At 38.2% G+C, this 26,536-nt stretch overlaps 1 protein-coding gene across 1 annotated transcript in view; it reads left to right on the top strand.

Annotated features, from left to right (window-relative positions):
* TACC3 (transforming acidic coiled-coil containing protein 3) overlaps positions 1-24,211 on the top strand; it is a 29,867-nt gene extending 5,656 nt beyond the window's left edge. Inside the window, exons 2-16 of the mRNA XM_027836550.1 lie at positions 3,405-3,567; positions 3,737-3,882; positions 4,662-5,753; positions 6,475-6,550; positions 8,292-8,451; positions 11,065-11,117; positions 11,294-11,400; positions 12,115-12,202; positions 13,646-13,795; positions 15,519-15,595; positions 15,686-15,729; positions 21,573-21,733; positions 22,527-22,633; positions 22,730-22,850; positions 23,940-24,211. Of these exons, the coding sequence (XP_027692351.1) occupies positions 3,406-3,567; positions 3,737-3,882; positions 4,662-5,753; positions 6,475-6,550; positions 8,292-8,451; positions 11,065-11,117; positions 11,294-11,400; positions 12,115-12,202; positions 13,646-13,795; positions 15,519-15,595; positions 15,686-15,729; positions 21,573-21,733; positions 22,527-22,633; positions 22,730-22,850; positions 23,940-24,005 (2,610 nt within the window). The 5' untranslated portion in view covers position 3,405 and the 3' untranslated portion in view covers positions 24,006-24,211. The remainder of the gene's footprint in view (positions 1-3,404; positions 3,568-3,736; positions 3,883-4,661; positions 5,754-6,474; positions 6,551-8,291; positions 8,452-11,064; positions 11,118-11,293; positions 11,401-12,114; positions 12,203-13,645; positions 13,796-15,518; positions 15,596-15,685; positions 15,730-21,572; positions 21,734-22,526; positions 22,634-22,729; positions 22,851-23,939) is intronic.
* Positions 24,212-26,536: the final 2,325 nt, after the last annotated feature.

A 26,536-nucleotide genomic window follows, 5' to 3' on the forward strand; every position in this document is an offset into this window, starting at 1 on the left:
TGTGGGAAATATTATCTAGGATCTTGGAACTATTATCTAAAAAGAATAACAAAATCCTCCTTACCCATACTAACATTCAAGTAAAAGAAGCCATTCTGTGCCTCATTTCTTACTTTTGTCTTAATCACCGAATGGGCATTGCCTCTGTCAAACTGAGACCCGGGAAAGACCTTAGCTTAAAAAGGCCATGGTCTCCCACTGCATCTGGGGCCATCTCCAGTTGTCCTTGATCTATATCTTGCCACTGGACCCAGATGGCTCTGGAGGAGAGAATGAGGCTGGTGACTTTGCACAGCCCTCCCTCACTTAAATCCAATTCACTTGCAGGTCATGGCATCACCTTCCTGATGTCATGGTCCTCTTGGAGAATGAAGGACACACAACAGCTTATACTAGATGTGTCTTGCTTGGAGGGGGATCAAAGTATTTGTAAGTGTTACCTTAATCCATGGGTTCAATTTCATCTCCATGTTCAGGCTCAGAGATTTGTTTCTACCTTTCCTTGCTATACACTAAAAATTTTACACTTAGCAAGTACAAGTGAAGTTTTGATTAGAGAAAAATGGCACAAGTGGAAGGGAACTGTTTATTATGTTTTTCAGGGGAATCATGTAATTTAATGTCATCCATGTAAAGCAGATTATTATGATGTTTTGGTTTAATGCGCTTTTAAATTTGGAAGCCTTACATATAGGGGAGAAGAAAATGAATTTGCGGCTAGGCTATAATGAACTTAAACCGCCTTCCCAAACAATTCGACACTTACATTATTTGGTGACAGCATGGGGTTTCCATATAGATGTCAAATGCCCTAGCAATCTCCCTTCACTTGGATCTGTTTTACATATCTTTAGCGCATGTGTGAGACTAAACCAGAGTGCCATAATAAAGGCAGTCAACATAAACTCCCCTTTGATGTGGCTGGTTTAGTGAAGACCACCCTTTTGCTCCTCAACCAATATATTGTTTTCTTGTTAAGTGTTTAAACTTTCTATGTAGATCAGTGATTCAGACTATAAATGCTTGGTATCAAGTAATTAAACACAGAATTGGCTTCTAATTTGCTACAACTTTCTATTTCATTGTGTTGGAATTCTTGCAACCACGTAGAAAGCCAGAAATTTCCTGTGTACAGTAGTCTTAAGGGGTACTCTCTCTCATGATTTCTTTTCCTTTCAAGTCTCAGTAAAATTTTTGATTAATTTGATTAATTTTGAATTGTTTCTTTTATTCTTTGTGCTATGTTGATTTAACCTTTTGACTTTTGCTTTCAATTTTTAATTACTTTTGGTTTCCAGATTCCCTCCTACAATTTTTTTTTTTGTTTATTTGTGCAATATGGTGTTTAGGTTGTCTATGGCAGCGCTTCTTAAACTGTGGGTTGAAATTCATAATGGGGTTGCAAAAAATTTGGCAATAGTAAAATTGCCGAGGTGACTGGGAGAGCAATGTGTATGGTAAGACTGGAAAGGAGGGAGGTGGAAGATTTTAGGGATCACGGAAGAGTTCACATGTAATCTTAAAGTTAATCGAGAGCCTTTGTATTGAGTGACAATGTGGAGGGGAGGACGAGGTCTCACCCTGGTCGCCCATTTTTTTCCTCCAGAACTCTTGTTTCAGTCTTAATTTCACTTTTTATCTCTTGATTCATTTCTAGCACCTCTCCTTGTGTCCAAGGAGGCTCTGTTCACACTAGAGGATTAACTGTCTTAGTTCTAACTCTCAAGCTTCTCTTAATCTATTGTATTTCTTCATTGTTTATAGTTTTCAGGCATCATTTAACATTTTCTTCTTTATGCTCTACGGAGTTTATTAACAAAAGAATTTTTTTTAATATTAAGAGCACCTTTCTCTTGTATTAAATTCAGCAATGGATTTTTTTAATTTTCAAAAAAGTTTTTAATATTTTATTTTTAAATTACATGTAAAAACAATTTTTAACATTCATCTTTTAAAGTTTTGAGTTTGAAATTCTCTTCCTTCCTCCTAACCCTTCCCTCTCCCTAAGAGGGCAAGCAATTTGATATGGGTTATATACATGTGCAGTCATGTAAAACATATTTCCATACTAAGTCATGTTGTGAAAGAAAACAGACCAAAAAAAAAATCCAAGAAAAATAAAGCGTAAATAAAAAAAAGTATACTTTGATTTGGGTTCAGACTTCATGTTTTTTCTCTGGTGGTAGATAGCATTTTTCATCATAAGTCCTTCAGTTGTCTTAGATCTTTGTATTGCTGAAAATAGCTAAGTCATTCAGAGTTGATCATCGTACAGTATTGCTGTTACTGTGTTCAGTGTTCTCCTGGTTCTGTTTACTTCACTTTGCATCAGTACATGCAAATCTGTTCAGGTTTTTCTGAAACTATCCAGCTCATCATTTCTTATAGCATAATTGTATTGTATCACAATCATATACCACAACTTGTTCAGTTATTCCCCAGTTGGACACTTAATAAATACTTGTTGACCACTGCATCCCAGGTGCTTAGGATACAACTAAATAAAATAATCCCTACTGGAAAAGAGCTTAGTTTCTAACAGAGGTGGCAAAATGTATACATATATTCAGATTAAACATAAAGAGAATGGAGTAGATAATTACAGGGATCAGGAAATGCTTCAGGTAGAAGGGGGTGTCTGAGCTGACATCTTGAAGGAAGTGAAGTATTTTGTGAGGAGGGAGGGTTTTTTTTTTTTTGAGGTATTGACATAGGAGATGGAGTGTAGTGGGTGAGGAATAGAAAGAAGGTTAACTTAACTAGGCTATAGAATTTGGGAAGGGGAGTAATTTATAATGTGCCTGGAAAGGTAGATTGGGGCCAGGTGGTAAAGAGCTTTCAAAGCCAAACAGGTGTTTATATTTTATAATGGGGTCAATAGGGAACCAGCCAGGAGAGTTTGAATAGTGGAGTGAGATGGTCAGGTCTAAAATATAGTTTGTAGAACCTCTTCTCTTCTCTGAAAATTGGGTCACTTGATTCCTGAGAACTAGAAAACCGAGTGTGGCTTTTACATTCCAAAGCAGATTTGTTGAGTCCTTCTAAGAAGTTGTTTCCCCCATCCTCTTTGTAGAGGTTATACCTGAAGTCTGAAGGCCAGGTACGTAGTACAGTTGAGTAGGTAGCTTTGTGATTTATATGAGTTGATTAGTTAATTGAGCCTGAGTTATGTGAAAGCAAATTTACAGTTCTACTTTTCTTGGCAATAGAGGCTAAAGGCATTAATTACTGGACTGTGTAACTATATCTGCTATACTTAGGTAGAATATCGCACTCTGAATTACGTTAGCAGTCAAGTTTGTATGGTTAAACTGACCCATTCTATTCCTGTTAAGATTATCTGAAAGACCGGCTGTTTCTGTGACGACTCCTTACATTGTTATGTGGATGGTTTGCTTTTCCAGAATGAGTCTGCAGATCTTAAATGACGAAAATGTTAGTGGTGATATAACTGCAGAAACTTGTGACTTCCTGTTTTCACCACCGGAGCTAACAGGAAGATCATCAGTTTTTCGTACATCCCAGAAAGAAAATGTGCCACCAAAAAATATAGCAAAAGCTATGAAAGTAAGTGTGTTTTGTTTTTGTGTTTAAAACCACTGTCTTCCATGTTCCTTTTTGGGGGCCTACTCTTTTCTAATGAGAGAAACAGGAATAATGCCGACACTATTGTTGAAGGCCTTGAATTATTTAAGAGTTAACTCTCTTTCTCTCTCTTTCCTTTCTTTATAAACAGGTAACTTTTCAAACTCCTTTGCGGGATCCACAGACAAATAGAATTTTAAGCCCAACCATGACAGGTAAACTTGAGAACTCTTTTACTCTGGATGATTGTGCAGATGACTTAAACAATTCTCACCCTCCTACATCAAGATATGAAAAGTAAGTTTTGGCCAAGCCATTATGATCTGATTTCAAGTTCTCTTGGCTAGATGTGTAGGGGTAATGGAGGTGGGGTGACAACTTTTTCTTGATTGCAACATCGTAACTTGATTGGATATCGATGTGGTTGATATATTATGATGTCTCACAGTTGACTTAGTTCCAAAGCTCATAATACAGAAACTCTTTGCTAGTAGAAAACAGCCAGGAATTATATATTTGGGTGGAGTGAAGGGAGCCTTCAGTTTTTCCCTGCAAATTACACTTCTGCATTGTTCTGCTAACAATTCCGTAGTCTCATTTTACAGTTATATCTCTGTCCTCAAGCTGTTTCCTGTTTCAGTTTCATATTCCCACTTCTATTTCTCTTCTTCCCCTACCTTGTTTCTGCCCCGGCATACATATGTGAATATATTCTTCTCCAAACCTTTGTTAGCTTGCTGATTCTTCTGTTGATAATCGGAGTCTGTTTTAACTTTAGCTTCCTCCATCAAAGGTGGATGAGATGGAGAAATTTGGGCTTAATGGGAGAGAAAATTACAAGTAGAACTAGCTGAATGTCTGGCTCCAAAACAGATCAGCAAATGAAGTCAGTGCCTAGCATCTGGTGACATTACCTATAAATACTATTTCTGAGTAGTATTGTAGTCTAGGTTAAATCTCTATGCCAAGTGGAGATTTGGGCAAATATGTTCATTATGCTTGTAAATAAGTTCTTTCAAATGAATTAAAAATTAATCTTGAAGCTCTGTAATTTTTTTTATTTTTATTTTTGAAAGAAATCAGCAGATAGCCAAGGAAGTAGATAGGAAAACTATGAATGAAGATCCTCAAAGACAAGAAACAAATCCTGCCCCTTATCCAGATGATCTGCTGCCAGTGAAAAGCAGTGGCTCCTACAATATTGACCTGGATGGTCTGGAGGATTTTGATCCATTCGTGAACTCATCCCACATTCCGAGGTCTGTTGAAAGTTTGTTAAAGCCTCCAGTAGTAACTGACTCTGAAATTCTCTTAGAAGAAATTAACTATTACTCATTGAATGATACTTTTCCACTTACTTCTGAAGGCTTTAAAGAGTACCCAGAAATAAAATCTTCTAGAAGCCCTGAAAAAATCTCAGAGAAAAGTTGTGACAGTATAAGATCTGCTTCATTGACTGACAAAAGCACAAATGAAATAAATAGAGAATCGGCCTTAGAGGATGAGTCGAATGGCAATGTGGTAACCCAAAATCTTATTATGAATGAAGTGGTATCTGGTATGGAAGAACGGAAGTTATCTTTGGACTCTGGACAGCCTGAAGAACCAGTTTCTAATACAGCACATGATATCCAGTCTGCCAGTGCATCAACACATTTGCTAGCTTGTAACTCTGACTTTGTGAGCAATGATGAAAAAAAGGTGATTGATTCTGAATTACCAAATCTTCCCCTTGTAGAAGAGAAGCCTGTGCAAGTGGTTGGGCCTTTGAAAGGCCAGCCTACAAAACTAGAATTTGAATTTTCTGATAACATTACTGTCAAGCCACTACCAAGTAAACTGAGGAAGGGGCCTGTAATAAAGCCTCTTTCCAAGAAACCTTCTACAACCCAAGAAAAAGTGACAAAAAACTTGGCAAAGGAAAGCAAATGTCAGGATAAAGAAAATATGGATCCTCTTCCAAAGGGATCTTATAATTTAGATTGGGACAAGCTTAATGATCTAGACTTTAACCCCTTTGGAAAAAAATCTAAGCCTTCTACTTTTGATCACCAGAAATCTAGTAATGAAACCACTCAGCTTCAAGAGAATCACGTAGCACAGAAGGACTGTCTTTCCAGGGAAGAGCAGAATAGTGTGACTGTTATTGATGACTTACCTAGAAGTCAGTAAGTAAAGTTCCTTAATGGGTGGGCTGCCTGCTGTATTATCAGAATCTTGAGATTTCTATAAGAATTTCATGTTATTATTAAAATTTTGTTTGTAGTTTATAAAATTTATTTAATATGTTAATCAAATTCTGAACTTGTCTCTCTAAAAATAGCAAACTTCATTTCCCTTCTAACAGGAAGGCTAGAGCTTAATTTGTTATTGAGAGTTAAAATTGACTGTTGAGGGAGGAAAAAGACTTGACCTGTGAGCTGATTTTGGCATTTTAATTATTCTGCTTTGGAGAATATACCATTAGAATCTAGTGGCATTTTTACATAAGTATGATTCTTTAATATAGATCGAAAACTTACTAAATTTCTGATTAGTAACCTATTGTGAATGAATGTTAGGCCTACTATATTTCTATCATTGTTGATATTTCATACTGTGATTAGAATTGTTATACTCTTTTTTTTTTTTTGCCACAAGTCTATTTTCTGTGGTCTGATTAAAAATGCTCATTTACTAAAAGTCTAGTATGAGAGGTGACATCAGAATTTTTTTACTGTTACACCTGTAACTTTTATTGTGCCTGTCAAGCCCGGTCTCCCTTTGTCTTTGAGTGTCTAGCCTAGATTGATATAAGTATAATCAAACTTCTACTAGCATATTCCAGGCTTGTGTGGTCAATTTTAAATCTTTATTGACTTCATTTTAAACTTGTTATATTGTCTTCAGGCAGGTTATTACCCCTATCGCTGCAGCTGAATCCGTGCTTCCAGTAGGAACAGAAACTTTGATAGCAGGGGATCAGGTATGGTGTATTTCATTGTAGTAAGATAGAGGGACTACAAAGGTTGTCCTCCACTCTGTGTCCTTAATTGGGAGTATTGAGTTTATTCATCTGGTCTAAGGGATATCTTTTCATTCCTGTTGACAGGTAGAGGCAGATGATCTCTGACACCCAGTACTATATAGTGCAATTGTGTAGCGATATAATATGTGGCTTATTATATGTAATGGGATCTTTATGTTTAGATATAGCATTATGTTTCATACAAATGCATATATACACACATGGGTGGCATATATAATATATGCATGTGTGTGTGTCTGTGTATGTATGTTGGAGTGTATAAGTACGCTGTGCTTCTGCTGCCTTCCATATCCCCTTTACCTCCACCCTCACTCTGTCTCAGATATTGTTTATATATATCTCCTTGATAGAATGTTCAGGATCAATGTTTGATCATCAAGAAGTTTATTTCTTTTTTTTCAACCAATTGAAAAAGTTTTTTTTCTCTGTTCTGTCATTTCTTTTGGAAATGAGAACTTTTAAAAATGTGTGAACAGATGAAGTTACTGTTTTGTGAATCCTTAAGAGCTTAAATATTGTTTGTAGGATTAATGGATTTATATCATCTATATTTTATTTTTATTTAATAAAATTTTTACTCATACTGTTGCCTCAGTATAGACCTGTAGGCTTTCATTATCATAATTACAAATTAGCATCAGTCTACAGAAAGGCTTTAGACTCTAAGCTTATGTAAGTATTTTAAAAATTACTTTAGCAGTTATCCAGCAAGCTATCTTCCACCTATGTCATTTCCCCTAATTCAGGCAGCATGAACCTTTACTTAAATCTGGGGTAGCTCCAAACATAAAGTGCCATTTGTTGCCTTCCTTACTGATTAGTATTGCAAATTTTATTTTTAATTTTTTCCCCCCAGATGTACAACTGAAAAATCCCATGTCCTCTATGGTACTCTCTCTGCTTACTACCATGGAAGGAAAATATTTAGAACTAATTTAAGTCAGAATTAGCAGGCATTTAGAGCATTTACTTTCTTCCAGGAACTTTACTAGGAAATGAGGATTCAAAGTTAAAAATGAAATATTTCATGCCCTTGAAGGTTTTATCACATTGTCTTTTGGGGTGAGAGGTATGGAACTGAGCTCGTGCAGGTGTCTATAGAATAGATACAAGATCCCTTTTTGTAGGGAAGCACTGGCAGCTGGTAGGGACCAGAAAAGGTCTTAAGTAGGAGGTGCTTTGAACAAAAAGTTGAAGGAAACTAGGTGTGCTTCTGTTTGGGCCTGAGGGACAGCCTGCCCACAGTGTGGGTAGGAGATGGCATCTGGAGTGTGGGAGGACCATAAAGCAGGCCAGCTTGTTGGGACCACAGAATCCAGTGTTAAGTTAATTACAAGAACTGTTTCCCCTCCCAGTTTTGTCTATATTTCAAGAGGAAGTTTTGAGAAGCAGTGCCTGAAGGGAAAGAATGTGAATTCTTTACATGTAGCCTCCCAGATGTTTGGGAGATTTTTGGTTGGGAAAGGAAATAACTTCTTCTCAGAACCTTTTTCAGCACACAGGGTCTGTGTAATCGTATGCTTGTCGGGAACAAGAATCATTTCCATTCTTTGTACTTGTATGGTAAAGGCCTTCAATTAATGTTTAAGTTACTGTTTAAGTTTTTAGAGAGAGCACACAATTGTCACATGATGTTTGGTTCTGTAGGACCAAGATTTAACTCTGAAACTATTTTTAGGAGAAAAGAGAGAATTCTTCAGGTACGTCAGTTGACACAAGCAGTCATGTTAGTCCACCATTAACCACAGACTCTGAGCTCCCCCAGAAGAGTGAATTGGACTCAGATGTCAAGATAGAAACTGCCGTATCTGAAGAGGACTTCAGGTCTCCTTCACAAGGTAAGCGGCCTTCTAGGAAACATCCCATTTACCTTAAAAATGAGTTCATCTTGAGTCTTATCTAAGAATGCTTGCTTTCAAACTTATCAATATCAATCAACCAACAACATTTATTAAGTACTGCCTGTGCCAGGCACTGAGAAAACAGGCAAAAATGCAGGCTGTCTGTCCTCCAGGAGGGAATGCGGCATGCACTAAGATTAGTAGTGCTAGGTACTTTGACCAAGGGGAGAACATTAACCTTTAGGGGAATTTGAGGGTTGTCAAAAGAAAAGGGTTGAAGAGGGGATATATTTTCAGGGTGGTGGAGGATGGCTTGGGCAGATGGGTACAGGTGGGATGCAGCAAGCATAGCATAGAGTTGGGGTATGGCTGGAAAGGTATGCTAGAGCCAGCTTGTGGGCATGGTCTGGTTCTGATCCTTTTGGGTCACATATCCAGGAGTGCAATTGCTGAGTTAAAGGGTACAAACAGTTTGACACTTATTTTTCCCATGTAGTTTTAAGTGGTTTTCCAGAAAAAGTGGACCAATTCATGATTTCACAGTGCATCGGTGTGCCTGTGTTCTATTATTGATCTTTCTTTTCGGGCAGGGACAGAATCATTCCTATCTTTTTATCCCTAGTGCCTGGCAGTTAGTTGGTGCTTGCTTGATTTATTTTTACTTTTATTTTTTTTGCTTGCTTGATTTTTAAGGTGATAGGATTAGAATCTAAGTTTCGAGGGATTGAAGAGGAAATGGTGAAATAGAGGTCCTGCCCCAATAACTCTTCTTAGGAATTGTTTTTTAAATTAAGGATGTTGGAGACTTGAGCAGAGGTCTGTAGGTAGTAGATAAGTAGGACAAGTTCTTGAAGTAGGCTGGAGATGACAGGAGTGAGGACATGATAGGAAAGCTAGACTTGGCAGTTACAAGGTCCACCTCTTCACCGCAGACCAGAGGCAAGGAGGAGTAAAGATGGAGAAGGGGTAAAGAGGGCACTCGGGGATGGCCTTGAGGACAAAGAATAGGGAGAGTAAAACAAAGGAGGAAAGGCTAAGAGATTGATTAGAGATGAAAGTTTGAATACAAAATTTCACAGATTTTTGTCATTGTACCCAAACTGTACAGATCTGACCAGAGTGGGGCTTATTACCGCAACATGTAAAGATAATGATGCCAGCAACATTAGTACTATTTGGTAGACCTATATATATTTAGTAACCAAATTTCCCCACAATTTATTTGGGGAAAGTAATTTAAAAAAAACAATTTTTTAATTTGTAGTTTTCAACATTTACTTCCATAAGATTTTGAGTTTTAAATTTTCTCCTACTCCTCCTCACTTCCCAAGATGGCGTGCAGTCTGATATAGGCTCTACTTATACGTTCATATTGAGCATATTTTCACATTAATCATGTTGTGAAGAAGAATTAGAACCAATGGGAGGAACCATGAGAATGAAGAATCAAAACAAAACAACAAAAGAAAAGGAGAGCAAATAGTATGCTTCAATCTGCATTGCGGTTTCATAGTTCTTTTTCTGGATGTGGATAGCTTTTTCCATTGTGAGTCTTTTGGAGATATCTTAGAGCCTTGCACTGCTGAGAAGGGCTGAGTCTATCAAAGTCAGTCATCGCACAATGTGGCTGTTACTGTGTGCAGTATTCTCCTGGTTCTGCTCATTTCACTCAGCATCAGTTCATGTAAGTCTTGGGGAAAGTAATTGTAAAGTAATGATTATAACATACACTTTTAAACCCCTCCCCAAGCATGTACCCTTTGTACTGTATATTGTTCATCCTTTCCTGCCTTTTGTTTTTACTGCTTTTGTTTTTGAGCCAGTAAATATCTTTTAGGCATTGGAAGACAATGCTAATTCAGCCTATGTTCAGGGTTTTCAAAGAGTGGATAAGAGGGCAAGATATTAGATGGAGATCTACAAAAAATAAGGGCTATCTTGATTAGAATTATAATTTCTTTTTATTTTTATAAAGACTAGTCTGATTAAATGTTTTTAATATCCACTGCTACTCATAATATGAATTTAAAGACTTAATATCTAATCTTAATATTTCTTTATAGAAAAATATTTGAACATATGAATAAATAAGAAGGCTAAATGTCAGCATGATGGAGTGGAGAGCATGCTGGGTGTGAATCCTGTTCTGCCATTTATTATATACTGTGTGACCTTGGGCAAGTCATTTAGCTAGGCCATAGTTTTCTCATCTGTTAAAGGAGGAGGTTGAACTAAATGACATCTCAGGCTCCCTCCTGCTCTAAATCTGTGATCCTCTATTTAATTCTGCAAGTGCTAATATATTTTGGTTATATGTCAGCCATCTTTTGCACATTAGTATTAATTATTTCAGTCTCTTAGGTTTTGTTTCCTAATGTAGTTTCTAGAGATCTTTGCCTAGGTATTTGAGTTGGGAGAATTAACAGATAATTTATATATGCCTAGTGTAATAGGCACTTGTCTGTAAGTTTTCTTTTTAGCTCTGAATTAAATTTTAGGATGTGTCTGGAATTTATTTGGTGTTTTGGGTGTTGGTAGAGGTTGGGGCAGAGGGCAATCTTGAAAGTGTAATGTCATTTGAAATACTTTATTGGTGAATTTATTCTTCAGTTTTAGGTACGGGTATAGAAATTGACTATTTGGAACAATTTGGAATGTCTTCAGTAAGTATATAATAATTCTACTAAAAATTGGAATCTGATATAATTTAAACACATGATTTGATATAGGGATATTTCTATTTCTGATTGCAAGTCCTAAACCAAAATCATCTGTGAGATGATTGGATTGTGTACAGTAGTTTAACTAATTTTGGGGGTCTTTTCTTTTTTCTCCTTAGTTTAAGGAATCTGCCTTGAGAAAACAGTCCTTATATCTTAAGTTTGACCCACTACTGAAAGACAGCCCTAACAAACCGGCTCCTGTAACTACTGAAATAACAAATAGGTGAGACGATATTCTTTTTCTGGGTGTTTATTTCAACAAACTCATGCTTTTGGTGGCCCAAGGTACTCTCCCACGTGTTGGGGTCAGAGCTACAATTAGGAATTTTTTTCTGCTTGGAGGAAACAGTTGGAGGCTGTAGTGTCATGCAAAAGACAGCATGAGTCCAGGTGTACCTGGGCTGGAGGAGAGGGCATGGCCTTCCTCTCTAGCCCTGAGGCCTTTGGGGGGCTGGCTGGAAAGGGAGGGAGCCAACTGACAGTGTTTCCTGCTAATTAGAGTTCTATTAGAGCTTTGAAGGTGAAAATTGTTAACTTGACTAGAAAATTTAGATAACCCTCAAGATTTTATGATTAGAGCTCTACTTCTTCCTTTAAAGTCTTACTTAGATGCTGTGTGTTGGTGTGGAGGTTGGTCCTTGATCATGGCAGGCATTTGAGCTTGGGGGGTGGGGGGTGGAGAGAGGGATCGTCCCGCCTAAGACTGTCTGCCTACAGACGCGGAGTAACTAGGGGTTTTGTTTTCTTTCAACCAGAGCAAGCCATTCTTGAAGCCCTACTAAGTCATAGAGTTGTAGGCTACATTGGGGGAGGGAGGACCTGCCCAGAGAACATCACTGGTTTATTTGAGAGTGTGAAATACTGCCATATTTGTGAGCATTGGGGTCCTAATTAGAAGTGAATTAAATCTAAAAAAGCAAATTCCTTTTTTCTAAAGCCTTCTGGACATAAGCAAGCATTCTCAGAAAAATCAACATGATGCAAAACTTGATGAATTTGACTTCCTAGGAACATTTAATATTCCTGTAAGTAGTTGTTTATTTTTTTTAAAAAATTCAGGAGGCTTGATTTCTACCATTAGTTAACTGTGTTAATTTGTCCTTGGGGGAAGGAGGAATATATTTCCTGTGTCTCTTTCCTCTTATTTTGAGGCATTTGGACTAGATTTTTTTAGCACCTACAGTAAAATTTTTAAAGGAGGAGAAAAAACTATATTCTGATTGAAGGTTAATGTTTTGCTTGGTGACTTTTACTGTTAATTACTGAAAACCAATGAGAAATGTTTGAATTAGGCATGTCAAGAAAGCCAGATTGATATCTAAGGATATTTTTAATAATTGCATTTTCAGGAATACTGTTCAAAAACAGACTCTTAGTGTGTGATACCATTCCCTGTCACCATTATGAAGCACTGGTAAACAATAAAAATCTTTGCTTTAGAATGCTTTTGTCCAGTCCTTGTGTGGCAGTTTGGTATCACAGGACACTGGAAACGTACCCAGAATATTAGGTTTGCATCCCAGCTCTGCTTCTTAGTAACTTTGACCTTGGGCAAGTCATTACATTCTCCTTGCATGTAAAATGAGGGAGTTTGACTAGTTCTTTAAGGTCCTTTCTAGTTCCCAGTCCTGGATTTCTAACCTGAAAGAGTCATCTAGAATCTGCATTAGAGGCCCATCATCTCCTTGCTGTTGAGTTACTCTTTAGTGGGGGTGTTTTGGGATCTGGGCAGTTGCTTATTTTATTCTTGTATTAGGTAAGATTAGAGACCTGTAAAGGATTAGAACTATTTTTTCTGATCCTATACGCCTTGGCACTTTGGTTGAGAGTTTGGAAGGATAAGGAAAACTGCTGAAACCACTCATTTTTGTTTCTTTTAGTTATTAGTGACAGTTTAGGGACTAGGAGATCAGAAGGAAAAAGAAATGAAATACAGTTAAAATTGTTAGGTTTGGGGTCCTCTACTGTAGTGAGTGAGTAAATGAAAGCTCACTTTGACACTAGCTCTTCTTTGTTTTGTGGGTTAAGGGGCTAAGTTTTGCTTTGAACTCTGAAGTTGGAAGACTTTTTCCTCCTGTGAAGAAATTTGTCTTTTTATTCTGAAGTACAGATTTCAGGCCAAAGCAAATAGACTTGAGTTTTCAAGTGACAACTGAGGAAAAATTTTTGCACTTTTTTTTGGGGGTGAGGCAATCAGGGTTACATGACTTGCCCAGGGTCACACAGCCAGAAAGTGTCAAGTGTCTGAGGTCTGATTTGAACTCAGGTCCTCCTGACTCCAAGGCGGAGCTCTATCTATGTACCACCTAGTTGCCCCTGGAGGAAAAATTTTTAAAAGGTAGTCTAGACTTTGACAACATATGGTTGATAGATGAGAAAATGATTGTCCCATGTGGTTTTTTGTTCATTTAGCTCCCTCAATTTCTCATTTCCCTCCCTGACAGTTTGTGTTACATATTTTTCCACAGGTAATAGGACCTCCTCCTCCTGATGGACCAGAATATTTGGGTGTTCCTGTGACAGCCACAGATTTGCCTGTTTCAGTCGATGCGATTATAGATGTGTTGAAGTATAGCCAGAAAGACATGGATGTGGCTGTAGAAAAAGTCAAACAAGAAGTAAGATGAAATGACTTAATTACCTTTAAGGTTCTAGTATTTCTTTCTAGATATGTCCGATAGTTTTAACTCTAGCTAACTTTTAGTTGTATGAGTAAGGAATTAAGTTGATAACAAACAACTATGGAATCTATAGATTGTTTACTTACTAGTTTCACATTTTTTACTTAAAATGTTCTGTTTCTTCCTCTAGCAAGCTTTTTATAAATTGCATGAATATCTGTTCCTAGCCTAGGAACAAAGATATTTTTAAGAATCACATTTTTGAAATACATTTGAAATATATTTATTTGAGGGTGGGTGGGAGGGTGGAGTTGGGGGAAGAACTTGATTATGAGATCTCAAACATTCAGGACAAGGAAAATGAATATTTAAAAAGTCTTATAGCCTTGGACCTATTTTACATTTTATACAAGTCAAGATAAATACAATACCCATTTTAATAAGAGTACTGGTCAAAATGGCTTGTTTTTCTAACTCAAAAGTACCTTGTTTTATCGGTGTCCCTGCATTGAATGAATGAAAAAGCATTTAAAATAAATTCCAAAATATTTTTATTTTTAACCTCCTCCTCCCTTTTTTTTTTTTAAATTTGAGTTCTGAAGAAAAAACATTAACCCCTGTCCTTTAGGTTTGCTTTTCCTTGCTTTCTCAAGTATGATGGTCAAAAGGATGAAATAATCAGTTCTTTTCTTCCACCTAACTTCATTCACCAAATACTGCTATAAAGACTCCGTCTTAGTTTAAATTAGTTTTTATTCAAACATCTGTGAACTTCAGGAAAACTGACACAATACAGAACAGCAAAAGGATTATCATGCTACACCTCCTTGTTAATTGTCCCTTAATAAAAGTTTCATTTGAATGTATATAAAGAAAGGAATGTCAACTGTGCCCATGAACATTCATGAAGCACTTACTGTGTACGTCTAGTTGTGTGTACCAGGCCCATGACCTGGGAGTTATCCTTGACTCTTTCTTCTTTTTCCTCTCATCCAGTGAGTTGTCTTGGTATCATCTCTTCATTCCCTCTTCCACAGTCCCGATCGCAGTCACAGTTCCCTGTTTAACCAAGGATAACGTCTTCCTTATACTGCTTCCTTGTTCTGCTGCCAGAATCATCTCTCCTGTACCTAAATTTGGTCATGACATTTCTTTGCTCAGAAATCTAAGTTCCCTCCAGAGCGGATGTCGGACTTCTTTTGGCTATGTCATGCAAGGTTCTCCACAGTGGCAGCCCATGGCTTTTATGTCTACTTCCTAGAACTCTTCATTGGGAAAAATGTCTTAAGATTTAAGTTTTTTCTAGGAAAAACTTGCTGCCCTCTCTTCCATACTGAACTGCTCTTTATAACAAAGGAAACCAATCAGAGCCGTCCCATACAGTATGCATAGCATTTGGTCCTGGTGTTACCTTGCTGCCTCTTTGCCTTGAGGAGTCAGATATGTGGCATTTGTTATTTGTTCTCTGAAACCAAAATGGTTTTCCATTTACTCGAAGTTCAGATTTTTAAATTGATCTTATTTATTTGATCAGCTATCTTATTTAACTGATCAATTAAAAGTTTTTCAGTTGATTAGATTTGAAGTTTACATTGTTAATAGTCTTGTGTATATTATTATTTTTCCTTCATGCATTCTAATTGAAGTACTCTGCCTATAGTAAGGCCTATACTACATAGTTCACTGGAGTCTTAAGTTTGTAATTTGTTTGTATGTGTAGGTTAAAAAGAAACAATTGAAAATTCAAGAATTGGAAGACAAATATGAAACATTCCACACGGAATATTTAGCAATGGGGTATGTATCTGTTAAGACTCTGTATTTTTGAGCTCCCTTAACGTGTTCTTATAGTTTCTCATTCATCTTTTCCATTTTGTAATCCTATAGGAAAATTGTGGAAGAATATGAAGGGATAATAACTCAACTGATGGGTAAGTCAGTGTAGTGCAAACTTTGAAATAACGAATCATGGGATTTAGAGCCTGATAGGACTTGAGCTTTGTGCAGCCTCTCACATGTAAGAGAAGGAGCCTGAGACCCAGAGAAGCCTAAGGGCACACAGGGGGATTGCAAAGAATGGGCATCGAGCCACTGGAATGTTTTCCAGGGGTAAAACCAATATGGTTTGAATCAATCCACCAGAATATTAACATTTCCTTTTATGTTAGTAGTGTAAATATAAGTGGCAGTATGGTGTGATGGATAGAGGCTGACTGTGGAGTCAAAAGCATCTGGGAGTTTAGCTGCTGTTCCTGCCACATACTGGCTGTGGGAGTCCAGGCCAGTCCTTTAGCCTCAGAGCTCCAGGCACTTGAGAAGGTGCTGATATTCCTTGGTAAAGAGATTCCCAAGCCAGGAGCTCACTCCCTACATCAGTCACTCACTGGCAAAAAGAGGGCTGAGCATCAGCCTTTCCAAGAGTGCAGATGGGTGGAGGGGGTTGTTGTCCCCTCATCTGTTCCTCTTCCCCACCTCCATCATGAGTCCACCCTGCCTCCAGATGCCATCCTTATTTTCTTCATTAAAATGTAACTGCTGTCAGAGCCCTTTAAATTTCCTTTCCTTGGTCAGATTTTCTACTGGGGTAAAATTCTAACCATGATTTTGGCTCTGAAATGCTGACACACTGGGATGCTTTGGGAGGTCCCTTTTAGGTTTTTTTCCCACTTAATAGTATTTTATTTTTTCCAATCACATGTAAAGATGGTTTTCAGCATTCGCTTTTTTTTTTGTTTTGTTTTGTTTTTGCTAGGCAATGGTTTTAAGTGACTTGTCCAGGATCACACAGCTAGTAAGTGTTAAGTGTCTGAGGCCAGATTTGAACTCAGGTCCTCCTGACTCCAGGGCTAGTGCTCTATCCACTGCACTCGCTGCCCCACAACATTCACTTTTATAAGATTTCAAGTTCCAGATTTTTTCTTCTTTCACCCCTTCCTCCCTCCCCAAGATGGCATATAATCTGATGTAGGCTATATATGTATAATCCTGTTAGACATCTTTCCACATTAGTCATGTTGTGAAGGAAGAATCAGAAAAAAGAGGGGAAAAAAAAAAGAAAATAGTATGCTTTTTGATCTGCATTCAGACTCCATAGTTCTTTCTCTGGATGTGGGTAACATTTTCCATCATGAGTCTTTTGGTGTCTTAGATCCTTGCATTGTCAAGAAGAGCCAAGTCTATGAAAGTTAGTCATTGCACAATGTGGCTGTTAGTGTGTACAATGTTCTCCTGGTTCTGCTCATTTCGCTCAGCATCAGTCCATACAAGTCTTTCCAGGTTTTTCTGAAATTCACTTGCTTATCATTTCTTATCGCACAATAATATTCCATTACATTCATATACCACAAATTGTTCAGCCATTCCCCAATTGATGGGCATCTTCTCAATTTCCCATTCTTTGTCACCACAAAAAGAGCTGCTATAAATATTTTTGTACACGTGGGTCCTTTTCCCATTTGTATGATCTCTTTGGGATATAGCCCTAGAAGTGCTATTGCTGGGTCAAAGGGTGCACATTTTTATAGCCCTTTGGGTATAGTTCCAAATTGCTTTCCAAAATGGTTGGATCATTTCGCAACTCCACCAACAATGTATTAGTGTTCCAATTTTCCCACATCTTCTCCAACATTTATCATTTTCTTGTTTTGTCATGTTGGCCAATCTGATAGGTGTGATGTGGTACCTCAGAGTTGTTTTGATATGCCTTTCTCTAATGAATAGTGATTTAGAACATTTTTTCATGTAACTATAGCTTTAATTTCTTCGTCTGAAAACTGCCTGTTCACATCCTTTGACCATTTATCAGTTGGAGAATGATTTGTATTCTTGATAGTTCTCTACATATTTTAGAAATGAGGCCTTTATCAGAGACACTGGCTGCAAAAATTGTTTCCTGGCTTTCTGCTTCCCTTTTTCTTAATTTAAATTTTTTTTTTGTTTTTTAATTTTAATTTTTAATTAATTTATTTTGAATTATCAGCAATCACTTCCATAAACTTTTGAGTTTTAAATTTTTCTACCCCTTCCTCCCCACCTCCCTCTTGAAGATGGCGCACATTCTGATATAGGCTATACATATATATATTCCTATTAAACATTTTCACATTAGTGATGTTCTGCTTCCATTCTAATCTTGGTTGCAGGTCCCTTCTAGTTTTGAGTTTCTGTTTGGCATCTCGATATGGGAACAGGATGTTACTGGATTCTTTGTCTTTTGTTTTTGAGCCAGCTGTCCTCCAACACCTTCCCCCCATTCTGTTGGCCTTGATTCTTTCATATAGCTAAAAAAAACCTTGCCTAGACCTATTTTAGTTAAAAGTATCTCTAGAAATTTATTTTTAATGCTTTATAGTCTGAACACAAATTCTTTATACCCATTTCCGTTGAAGATCAAATATTATTTATTCAAGAACATGTTTATTTAACAATATTTATAATGTTTATAACTATTTATAATGTTGGTTCTAGAGAACTGCTTCTGCATTTTCCACATACAGTGTTAAGCAGAGTATGCCTGTATTCAGGTCTCATTGAAAGACTATCATCAGTGCTTGCCTCCCGTGGGTAGCATCAGGGAGTGGTTTTCAGAAACAAACATGGATCAACATTTTAGGTGGCACTTCATCTATGTCTGTTATGGTTTGAAGATTGTATACCTTAATCCACATATGTTAAATCTCAACCAAAAGTAATAGGCATTAAGAATTTTTCATTGTTCTTAATTACTTGTCATTTAGAGAGTTTGGATTTCCTCTTCTCTTGCTTGAAAGGACCTCACTAATTTGTGGATTTTTGTTGCTAGATTCTTGCAAGTTATATCTTTGAAGTGAATTCTTTTATTTTTCGAATAGGGAATGTAATTTTAAGATCTAATCTTTTTTTATTTTTAAAGAATATGTATTTTGTCCAACTATGATTTTCCTCTAATTTTGAAAAGCATGATGATACTTTGCTATTTCTTTATGTGAATTTTTTTCATAATGTTTGAAGAATTTTTAAAAACAATTCTATAGTTTTTATGATTATATGCCTTGGTGAAAGAAAGTTAGCGCTTCTATTCCTGGTGTCCTTTGTAGTGTCTCTGTTTGTAGACTATTACCTCATTTACTGCAGGTTCTCTTTAGATTCTCAGATGCTGTCTGGCTATTTCTTTTTCAGTTCTGGGCTTTCAATTAATCTGCTTGTATTCCCAAATCTGCACAACCATTCTTTGCTTTTCCAAAACTGTTGCTACTTGGGGTTATTCTTTTGTTTCTTGTGTATTGATCTGTGGGTGATTTTGTTGAATTGTTATGTGTAATTTCCCTAGGTATTTAGACTTTGGATGCAGTTGAGCCATTTGCCTGGTTGTCATTTTATTTCTTCTTTTTTTTAACCTCTTTTGGTGCTTTCATTCATCAAATCATATATTTACAAGTCATTGATTCCAACCGCCTCATTTTACAGATAAGGAATTTGAGGCCAAGAGAAGTCACATGGCTACTAATTGAGGTCATACGCAAACCCAGGTTTTCCTGAATCCAAGTCTAGTGATCTATTCATTATACCATGATCTGTCAATTATTTTAGCATGTTTATAATCTTTTTAATTTTTCCTTTTTAACTTCTATACTATTATTAATGTTCTGACTTGGATTTTGGGGGAAAAAAGTTCTTTAGTGAGTTGCAAGTTTTATTTCCTACTCATTTTTTTGTTTAGGCATAGATGTAATAAAAGTACCCAAGGTGTGGGCTGGATTTGCTTGACCAGTTGTGAGGCTTTGGACTGGCTAAGAGGTAGAAGAGGGCATCTGTCACATTGTCCCTGTGGTCTTGTTGGGACGGGAAGGAAATGGCAAGTTCCCTCTGCTTTTCAGAGAGTCAGAGCAGTTTTGAGGATATAAGGGATAGAAGAATTTCTCAACCTTTAGCACATGTGTCTTTTCTTATGTGGGGCGGCTAGGTTATGGGCAAGCACTGTTAGAAGATCTCCCACCCATGGGGCCAAGTGTGAGGAGTTCTCATGTCCCCAGTCACCGACGGTGGGCTTTTTGGGGTCAAGGAAATATAGAACTCCCTGAGCTTTGATCAGGATGAAGTAGATGAGGATCAGGAGCAACCCCTTTGTTCACCTCTGGTGGCTTTTGGAGGGCAGCCCGCAATCTCTCACTGGGTCTCTTCTTAGACCAAGCACTGGGTTGTGAAGTCATGGTCTTTTTTCAAATTAATTTTTTTTTTTTAGACAATTGGGGTTAAGTGACTTGCCCAGGGTCACACAGCTAGCAAGTGTCAAGTGTTTGGTTGGAGACCGCATGGTCTTTTTTATGGCACTTTTTAACGTTCTTTCAACCTCTTAATTGTGACTGTTAAACTTTTCTGGGAAATGGTGGTGATCGTTTTTATCAGGCCTGTTTTGCAGTCAGCAGCCTATTGGATATATCTTATAATTGGATACGATGTTGCTTTCCCTTCTTTATCGTTTCTTTTAGTTTGGTGGCTTTTACATTAGTTCCAAACAATGGTCTGACTGCACAGATAACTGATTCTGAAATAATTTCCACAGCAGTAGCCGATTACTTCCTATTAAGATACTTAATAGTCAACTTCATTTGTTTGGTAACATTTGTTACTTTCCATTTCGGTGCTCTCTGACTTTCTTTTTTAAAGAAAGTTTTCATGAATGAGGCTTTTGTGTGGTCCCTAAGCCTTTGGATTTTTGCATTTCTTAAATTCCAGACTTTTTTTTTTTTTTTTAACATTTTTCACCGTTCACTCCTGTGTCCATCTTTACATTGAAGTCACAGAGTATCAAGATACATGTTGGCTTGGTTTGGAGGATTGTGAAATTCTCTGGGCCTGGAGTCAGGGGCTGTGCGGTCCTGGGCAAGTCACTTAACCTGTTTGCCTCAATTTCCTCATCTGTAAAAATGAGGATAATAATTGCATCTCTCTCCCAGGGTGGTTGTGAGGATCAAATGAGATAATGTTGGTAAAGTGCTTAGCACAGTACCTGGCACGTAGTAGGCGCTTTATAAATGTTAGCTATTATTATTCTTTGTAGAATCTCTGTACTTCATTAATTAAATAGAGGTTGACACGTAATATGTAATCTTTTCTGCTTATGCTCATCATGAGCGCTCCAAGAAGATGTAATGAGAAAGAACCCTCTCAAATGATGTTTCTTGTTGTTTTTTGGCATATGATGAAATCACCTCCTTTATTCTCCCCTTGAAGGAAATTCAGTAAATCCTCCTTTCATTTACTTAGCCACGATTTTGTTCTGTCTTCTAGTTTGATTATAGCAAGAAAGTTAATATGGTTCAGTTTTTCCAGTAGCTTATAAACTCATTGAATAAAGCACTCAGACTTAAAGTGTCAGTAATTAAGTATTTGTGGATGGTCTAAAGCCCCTGGAAAGTGGGACCGCATTGAGAATTAAGCATCATTTTGTATTTTTCTTTGTTTTGTGGGTGGCCAACGTGTTTGTTATGAGCGCCACCCTGTGGAACTGGGCTGTCCTCAGCAGGTGCAGTCTGTTGTTTGGACTGAATGTACTTGGAAGTCTGGCACCTGGGCAGAGCCTTTGCCAGCATGTGTTCTCCAAATCACAGTGAGGCATGAGTGCATTTTGAAGAGATGTATCATGTCACAGCCCTTATTTTACATTTGTTTTAATGTGATTTGTGTTTGAGCTTATTAGCTTCTCAGATTTATGATGAAACTTATTCACAGTGGATTTTTCAATGAAATAACTTATTTGACTGCAAATAAGATGATCAATGTTTATATTCTGTAGCGGATGCTCAGAAGCAGAAGGAGGCTGCAGCGGCTGAAATCCAGACGATTTTGTCAGAAAAACAGCAAATCACAGCAGACCTGAACTCCATGGAAAAGTCTTTCTCTGACCTCTTCAAACGACTAGAAAAACAGAAGGAGGTTTTAGAAGGCTATCGGAAGGTGTGGCTAACCTAAAATAGAACAAATGTAGAATTTTATGCTTATCTGTCATCAGAAAGCTGGTAGATTGATCCTCCTCCTTTGTCCTATTTTCTGAGCCTAGTGATTCTGGGTTTATTTAAAATGGGATTGTCCTAGGATTGATCTCTGGGCTAGCAGAATCCTGAAGTAGATTGGCGAGATTGGCAGAAACTTTCCGTAAAATATTGATCAGTGACTCTAGGGAGGCCTTTCCCTTTAGTAAAGATATGCTCCCTTTTATAGTATAGGTGTTCCAATATTTGATTTAAGTAAAAACATTGTTTTGCATATTGTTTACATTTATAGGTTATTCATTAGTAGAAAGCTTATCCTGTACCCTCTCCTGTTCTAATGGGAAGTAGAGAAGGCATGTTAGCAAGGCACAGAAACGTAGAGCTAGATGGACCCTGGCTGTCTCTTGCTATCCTCTGGGGTTGCGTAGAAGGGAAGTCACTTGCTGAAGAACTTAGGCAGTTCTGGGAGGCTGGCAGCTCCTCCAAAAGACGAAGCTGGTGGTAGGACATCTTGTTCCTACAGAGCCTTTCCTTTTTGGCTTTTATGCCTTATCTGTGCTTCTCCTTTGAGAGGATGAGGCCGAACGTCTGTGGCTTCTGAAGTCACCTCCGGCCCCTGCTTTGAGATGAGAACTCACTCCTCAGTCGGTGTTGCTTGCTTCTTTTTTTTCCTCTTCCCATAGAGTTACAGGAGTGCCTTTAGGCAGATGGTCTTCACTCTGTATAAACTGGTCCGTGAACTTTTTTGTTCCTTTTAGAATGAAGAAGCTTTGAAGAAATGTGTTGAAGATTATCTAGTAAGAATTGAAAAGGAAGAGCGGAGGTACCAAGCCCTGAAGGCTCATGCAGAAGAGAAGTTAAACCTGTAAGTGCTGGAGCACTGGGAATTTGGGGGGAGGCCCAGGGTAGAGAGCCTGGGATCCTCAGGTCACCTACACATTAAACTCTTTATATTCAATAGAGCAAATGAAGAAATCGCCCAGGTTCGAAGCAAAGCGAAAGCTGAGACTCTGGCTTTACAAGCAAATTTACGAAAGGAACAAATGAGAGTCCAGTCACTAGAGAAAAGCTTGGAACAGAAAGTAAGCTCCCTCTCGGAGGATACTTGCCCTTCGAGAATCAGATGCTTGTGTCGAGTTGAAATATCAGCTCTGAGAGTTGCCTGCTTAGAAAGCTGAGAATTGGGCTGCATGAAGTGACTTCCTCAGGGCTGCCTGGGGGGTGGGAGGTGCCCAGGGTTTGAGGAGGGCAGGGACTGTGTTTGACATTTGTCTCTGTGTCTCACACGGGCCCAGCCACACAGTAAGCACCTGATAAATGCTTGTTGAATCGGAGAGTGGGGTTGGGCAGAGCTTGGGAGGTGGCCCAGATGAGGGGGATGGTCTTGACGTCTTTAGTCCAGGTCAGCAAGCATTTATGAAGCATCCACCATGTGGTCTACTGTGCTAAATGTTTGGGATATAGAAACCCAAAGTGAAAAACATTTCTTGCCTTCAAGGATAAGTAGCCCTTTGCCTGTTCTGGCAGAACTCCTTTTCAGACTGGTAGGAATAATTTTTTCTGGTGAGATTAGTAGGAGGAGAGACTGAGCAGGGAAACTGAACCAGGGGTCACAAACTGAAGAGGAAGTTGGGGGTAGGAGAAGAGTCCTTGAGCATTTGAAGGGCTGGGCTGTCTTGGAGCAAGGAACTGGGGTTGTTTTGTCCCCCCTGGGTGGGGGAGAGCTAATACAAGGAGCAGCATTTGCAGCAGATTTCAGGCTTGCTGTACCCCACCAAAGGAGAACAGACTGTCCATCCCTACAGACAGGTGAGAAGACCGGCTGGCCACATGGTGGGGGTGGGGTGGGGGGGCCGTGGTTGTGAGGAAAGCACAGGCTTGTGCAGATGACAGGAGCTGATGTTACCATGGCGGACTCTGTCTTAGAGATTGAGTTTCATCCTTTGAGACTTCCATTTCTTAGAGGTCATTTGTTCCCAGTTTGCCTGTGTGTGTATTCCTACCTCACTTGGAGAATTCGTGGTTGAATTTTTTTTTTTTGATGTGTTTTATGGCTTGGACGACTCGGGTATAAGGACAGGGTTACGTTGTGTTATGACCATGTCCAAATCATAAAGCACTTAGTACAGACTGCTGTAATTTTAATTTACTTTTCTTTTCTTCCTTTGTAGACTAAAGAAAACGATGAATTAACGAAAATCTGTGATGACTTGATTTCAAAGATGGAAAAGATCTGACCTAGACATTTTGAATTGTTTCCTTCTTCTCTCTGACTAGTCCTTGTTTCAGTGTTGTGAGTTCTGTATATGTCATGTTTAGGCGTCACGTGCACTTTCTTAACCTCTGTCCATGTTGCAGATATACTAAAGTGTATTTTTTTTTAACTTAGTAAATTGAACTGTTTAAAAAAAATGTGCTTGAATAAAGATTAATAATCCTTCAAGCTGTCTTTTTTTTAATTCGAAATTAAGTTTTTCAAACTTCATTTAGCAGTCTGCAAGGCTTACATGAAGAGCTAAATCTCTTAGGGGTTTGTAATCTTTTCAAATAACTTTTTATTCCATGGTTGAACTAGAACAGATTTCACTCAGATCTTTTAAGAATAATCCCAGCAGGGGCAGTTAGGTGGTGCAGTGGATAGAGCACTGGCCCTGGAGTCAGGAGGACCTGAGTTCAAATCCATCTTTCAGACATATAACACTTCCTAACTGTGTGACCCCGGGCAGTCACTTAACCCCAGTTGTCTCACCAAAAAGCAAAAAAAAAAAGAAAAAAGTCCCAGTAGGGACATCTAGAGGGTAATTAGAAGAATTGTAATAATTCCTTGATCTTTTCCTTTTTAAAAATTTTAGAATCAAGTACTTTGAAAATTGTTTAAAATCATTCTTGTGTATCTTTTGTTTTAAAATCACTGTCATTTCTGAATATATTCCTTTTCCTTCCCCGACCTCACAAACCGTTTCTTGTTTAAAAAAATTTTTTATGAGAAGGATGGGGAAAGAGCCTTAGTAAAACCAGATTCTTTTTTTTCAACTCCTTTAGAACCAACTTTGATCATTTTGATGTAATAACTTCTTAACTTGTGTTCTTGCCTCCGATGTGACTCCTCCCAACCCCCTGATTTATCTTGTATACCACTGTCAGATTCATCTTACTAAAGTAGGACTGACCTTATTCTCCTGCTCGCACTTTCAGTGATTGTCCATTGTCTGCAGGACTAAGGCACGGGTTCTTTATGTGGCATTTGAGGCTCTATAATCTGGCTCCATTATACCTTTCCAGCTCTCTTAATCCCCTTGATGTACGTTGATTCCAACCAGTCTGTACTACTGTCTTTCTCAAATTTGCTCTCTATTTTTCTGACTCTGCCTTTAGTTTAAGCAAACGATTCTTTGTTTTATCTTATATTTGCCTCCCCTTCCCCCCCTTCCTCCTGCCTGTGTTCCTGCTACTTCTTAGTCCTAGAATGCCCTCCTTATAGAGAGAGAAATGAGATCTTTTCAGGAAGGACGGTGAGTGAGTGAAAGGACCAGACCCATGGACTAGCTGATATAGAACTCCTACTGTACCATACTGCCTATTTCATTAATTAATATTGTTCTTGGGCAGGGGTGGGGTGGGAGGAGAGTGAGGCCTTTTAGAAGATCCTTCCAGGGGCAGCTGGGTAATGCAGTGGATAGAGCACTGGCCCTGAAGTCAGGAGGACCTGAGTTCAAATGTGACCTCAGACCAAACACTTGACACTTACTGGCTGTGTGACCCTGGGCAAGTCACTTAACCCCAATTGCATAAAATAAATAAATACTTCAGAAGAAATAAAAGTTGGGGAAGGGACGTGTGGGTGAAGTCAATCTGTAAAAGAAATGGTAAAGTTGTAAGGAAGAGAATGAATTAAATGAATATCCCTTAGAGAAGGGTTCCCACAAATGAATGTTTGAAGCAGTTGGCTTGGGCAGGGAAGATTCCAAAATCTTAACTGGAAGGAAAGAATGTTTTTATTTTAAGTCATAAAAATAAAATTTAAAAATAAAGTACTGGGGAAGAAGTCAAGGTTTCAGGAGGTTGAGATCAGAGTAGGACAGGCAAAACCAAACAGGAAAGAACAATGGATGGATTTAAAAGAAGGAAGAGAAAATACACATAATGGAGAGCAAAATTACAATCCTAAATGTGCCTGGAATAAGTCCGGTGATGAAAAGGAATAGGAGAATTTATAAGAAATTTGCTTCATCAAGGAACACTAGAACATAGCGTGAAAAACAAGGGATTGGAACAGAATTGCTGAAAGCGTAATGTCTGATAAGGTGACAAGTTGATAATGTCAGCGGATAAATGGTGAAGCTGCATATTGCTGGACACAATGAACAATGAAACAAACTTGCAATGATTGGGAAAATTCAGTACTCAGAACTTGTCCCCCTCTCTGTTGAAAGAGCAGTATGTTTTGTTATCTGGAGAACTAATATTAATCATTGAAATTAAACTGAGTTCATCTAACTTTTAATGCCTTCATTTGGTGGTGGTGTAATTGTCATGGTTCCCTGCCTACCATTCATAGGGGGGAGGGGCAGCTGGGTGACACAATCGATAGGGCTGGAGTCCAGAGTTCAAGTCCAGCTTCAAACACTTGTTAGCTGTAGGACCCTAGGCAAGTCACTTAACCCTGTTTGCCTCAGTTTCCTAATTGATAAAATGAGCTAGAGAAGGGAGTGGCAAACCATTCATTCCAGCATAGTATCTTTGCCAAGAAAACTCCAAATAGGTTCAC

Source organism: Vombatus ursinus, unplaced genomic scaffold (genome assembly GCF_900497805.2).
Source record: "Vombatus ursinus unplaced genomic scaffold, bare-nosed wombat genome assembly UNPS02014818.1, whole genome shotgun sequence".
NCBI classification, from domain to species: Eukaryota; Metazoa; Chordata; class Mammalia; order Diprotodontia; family Vombatidae; genus Vombatus; species Vombatus ursinus.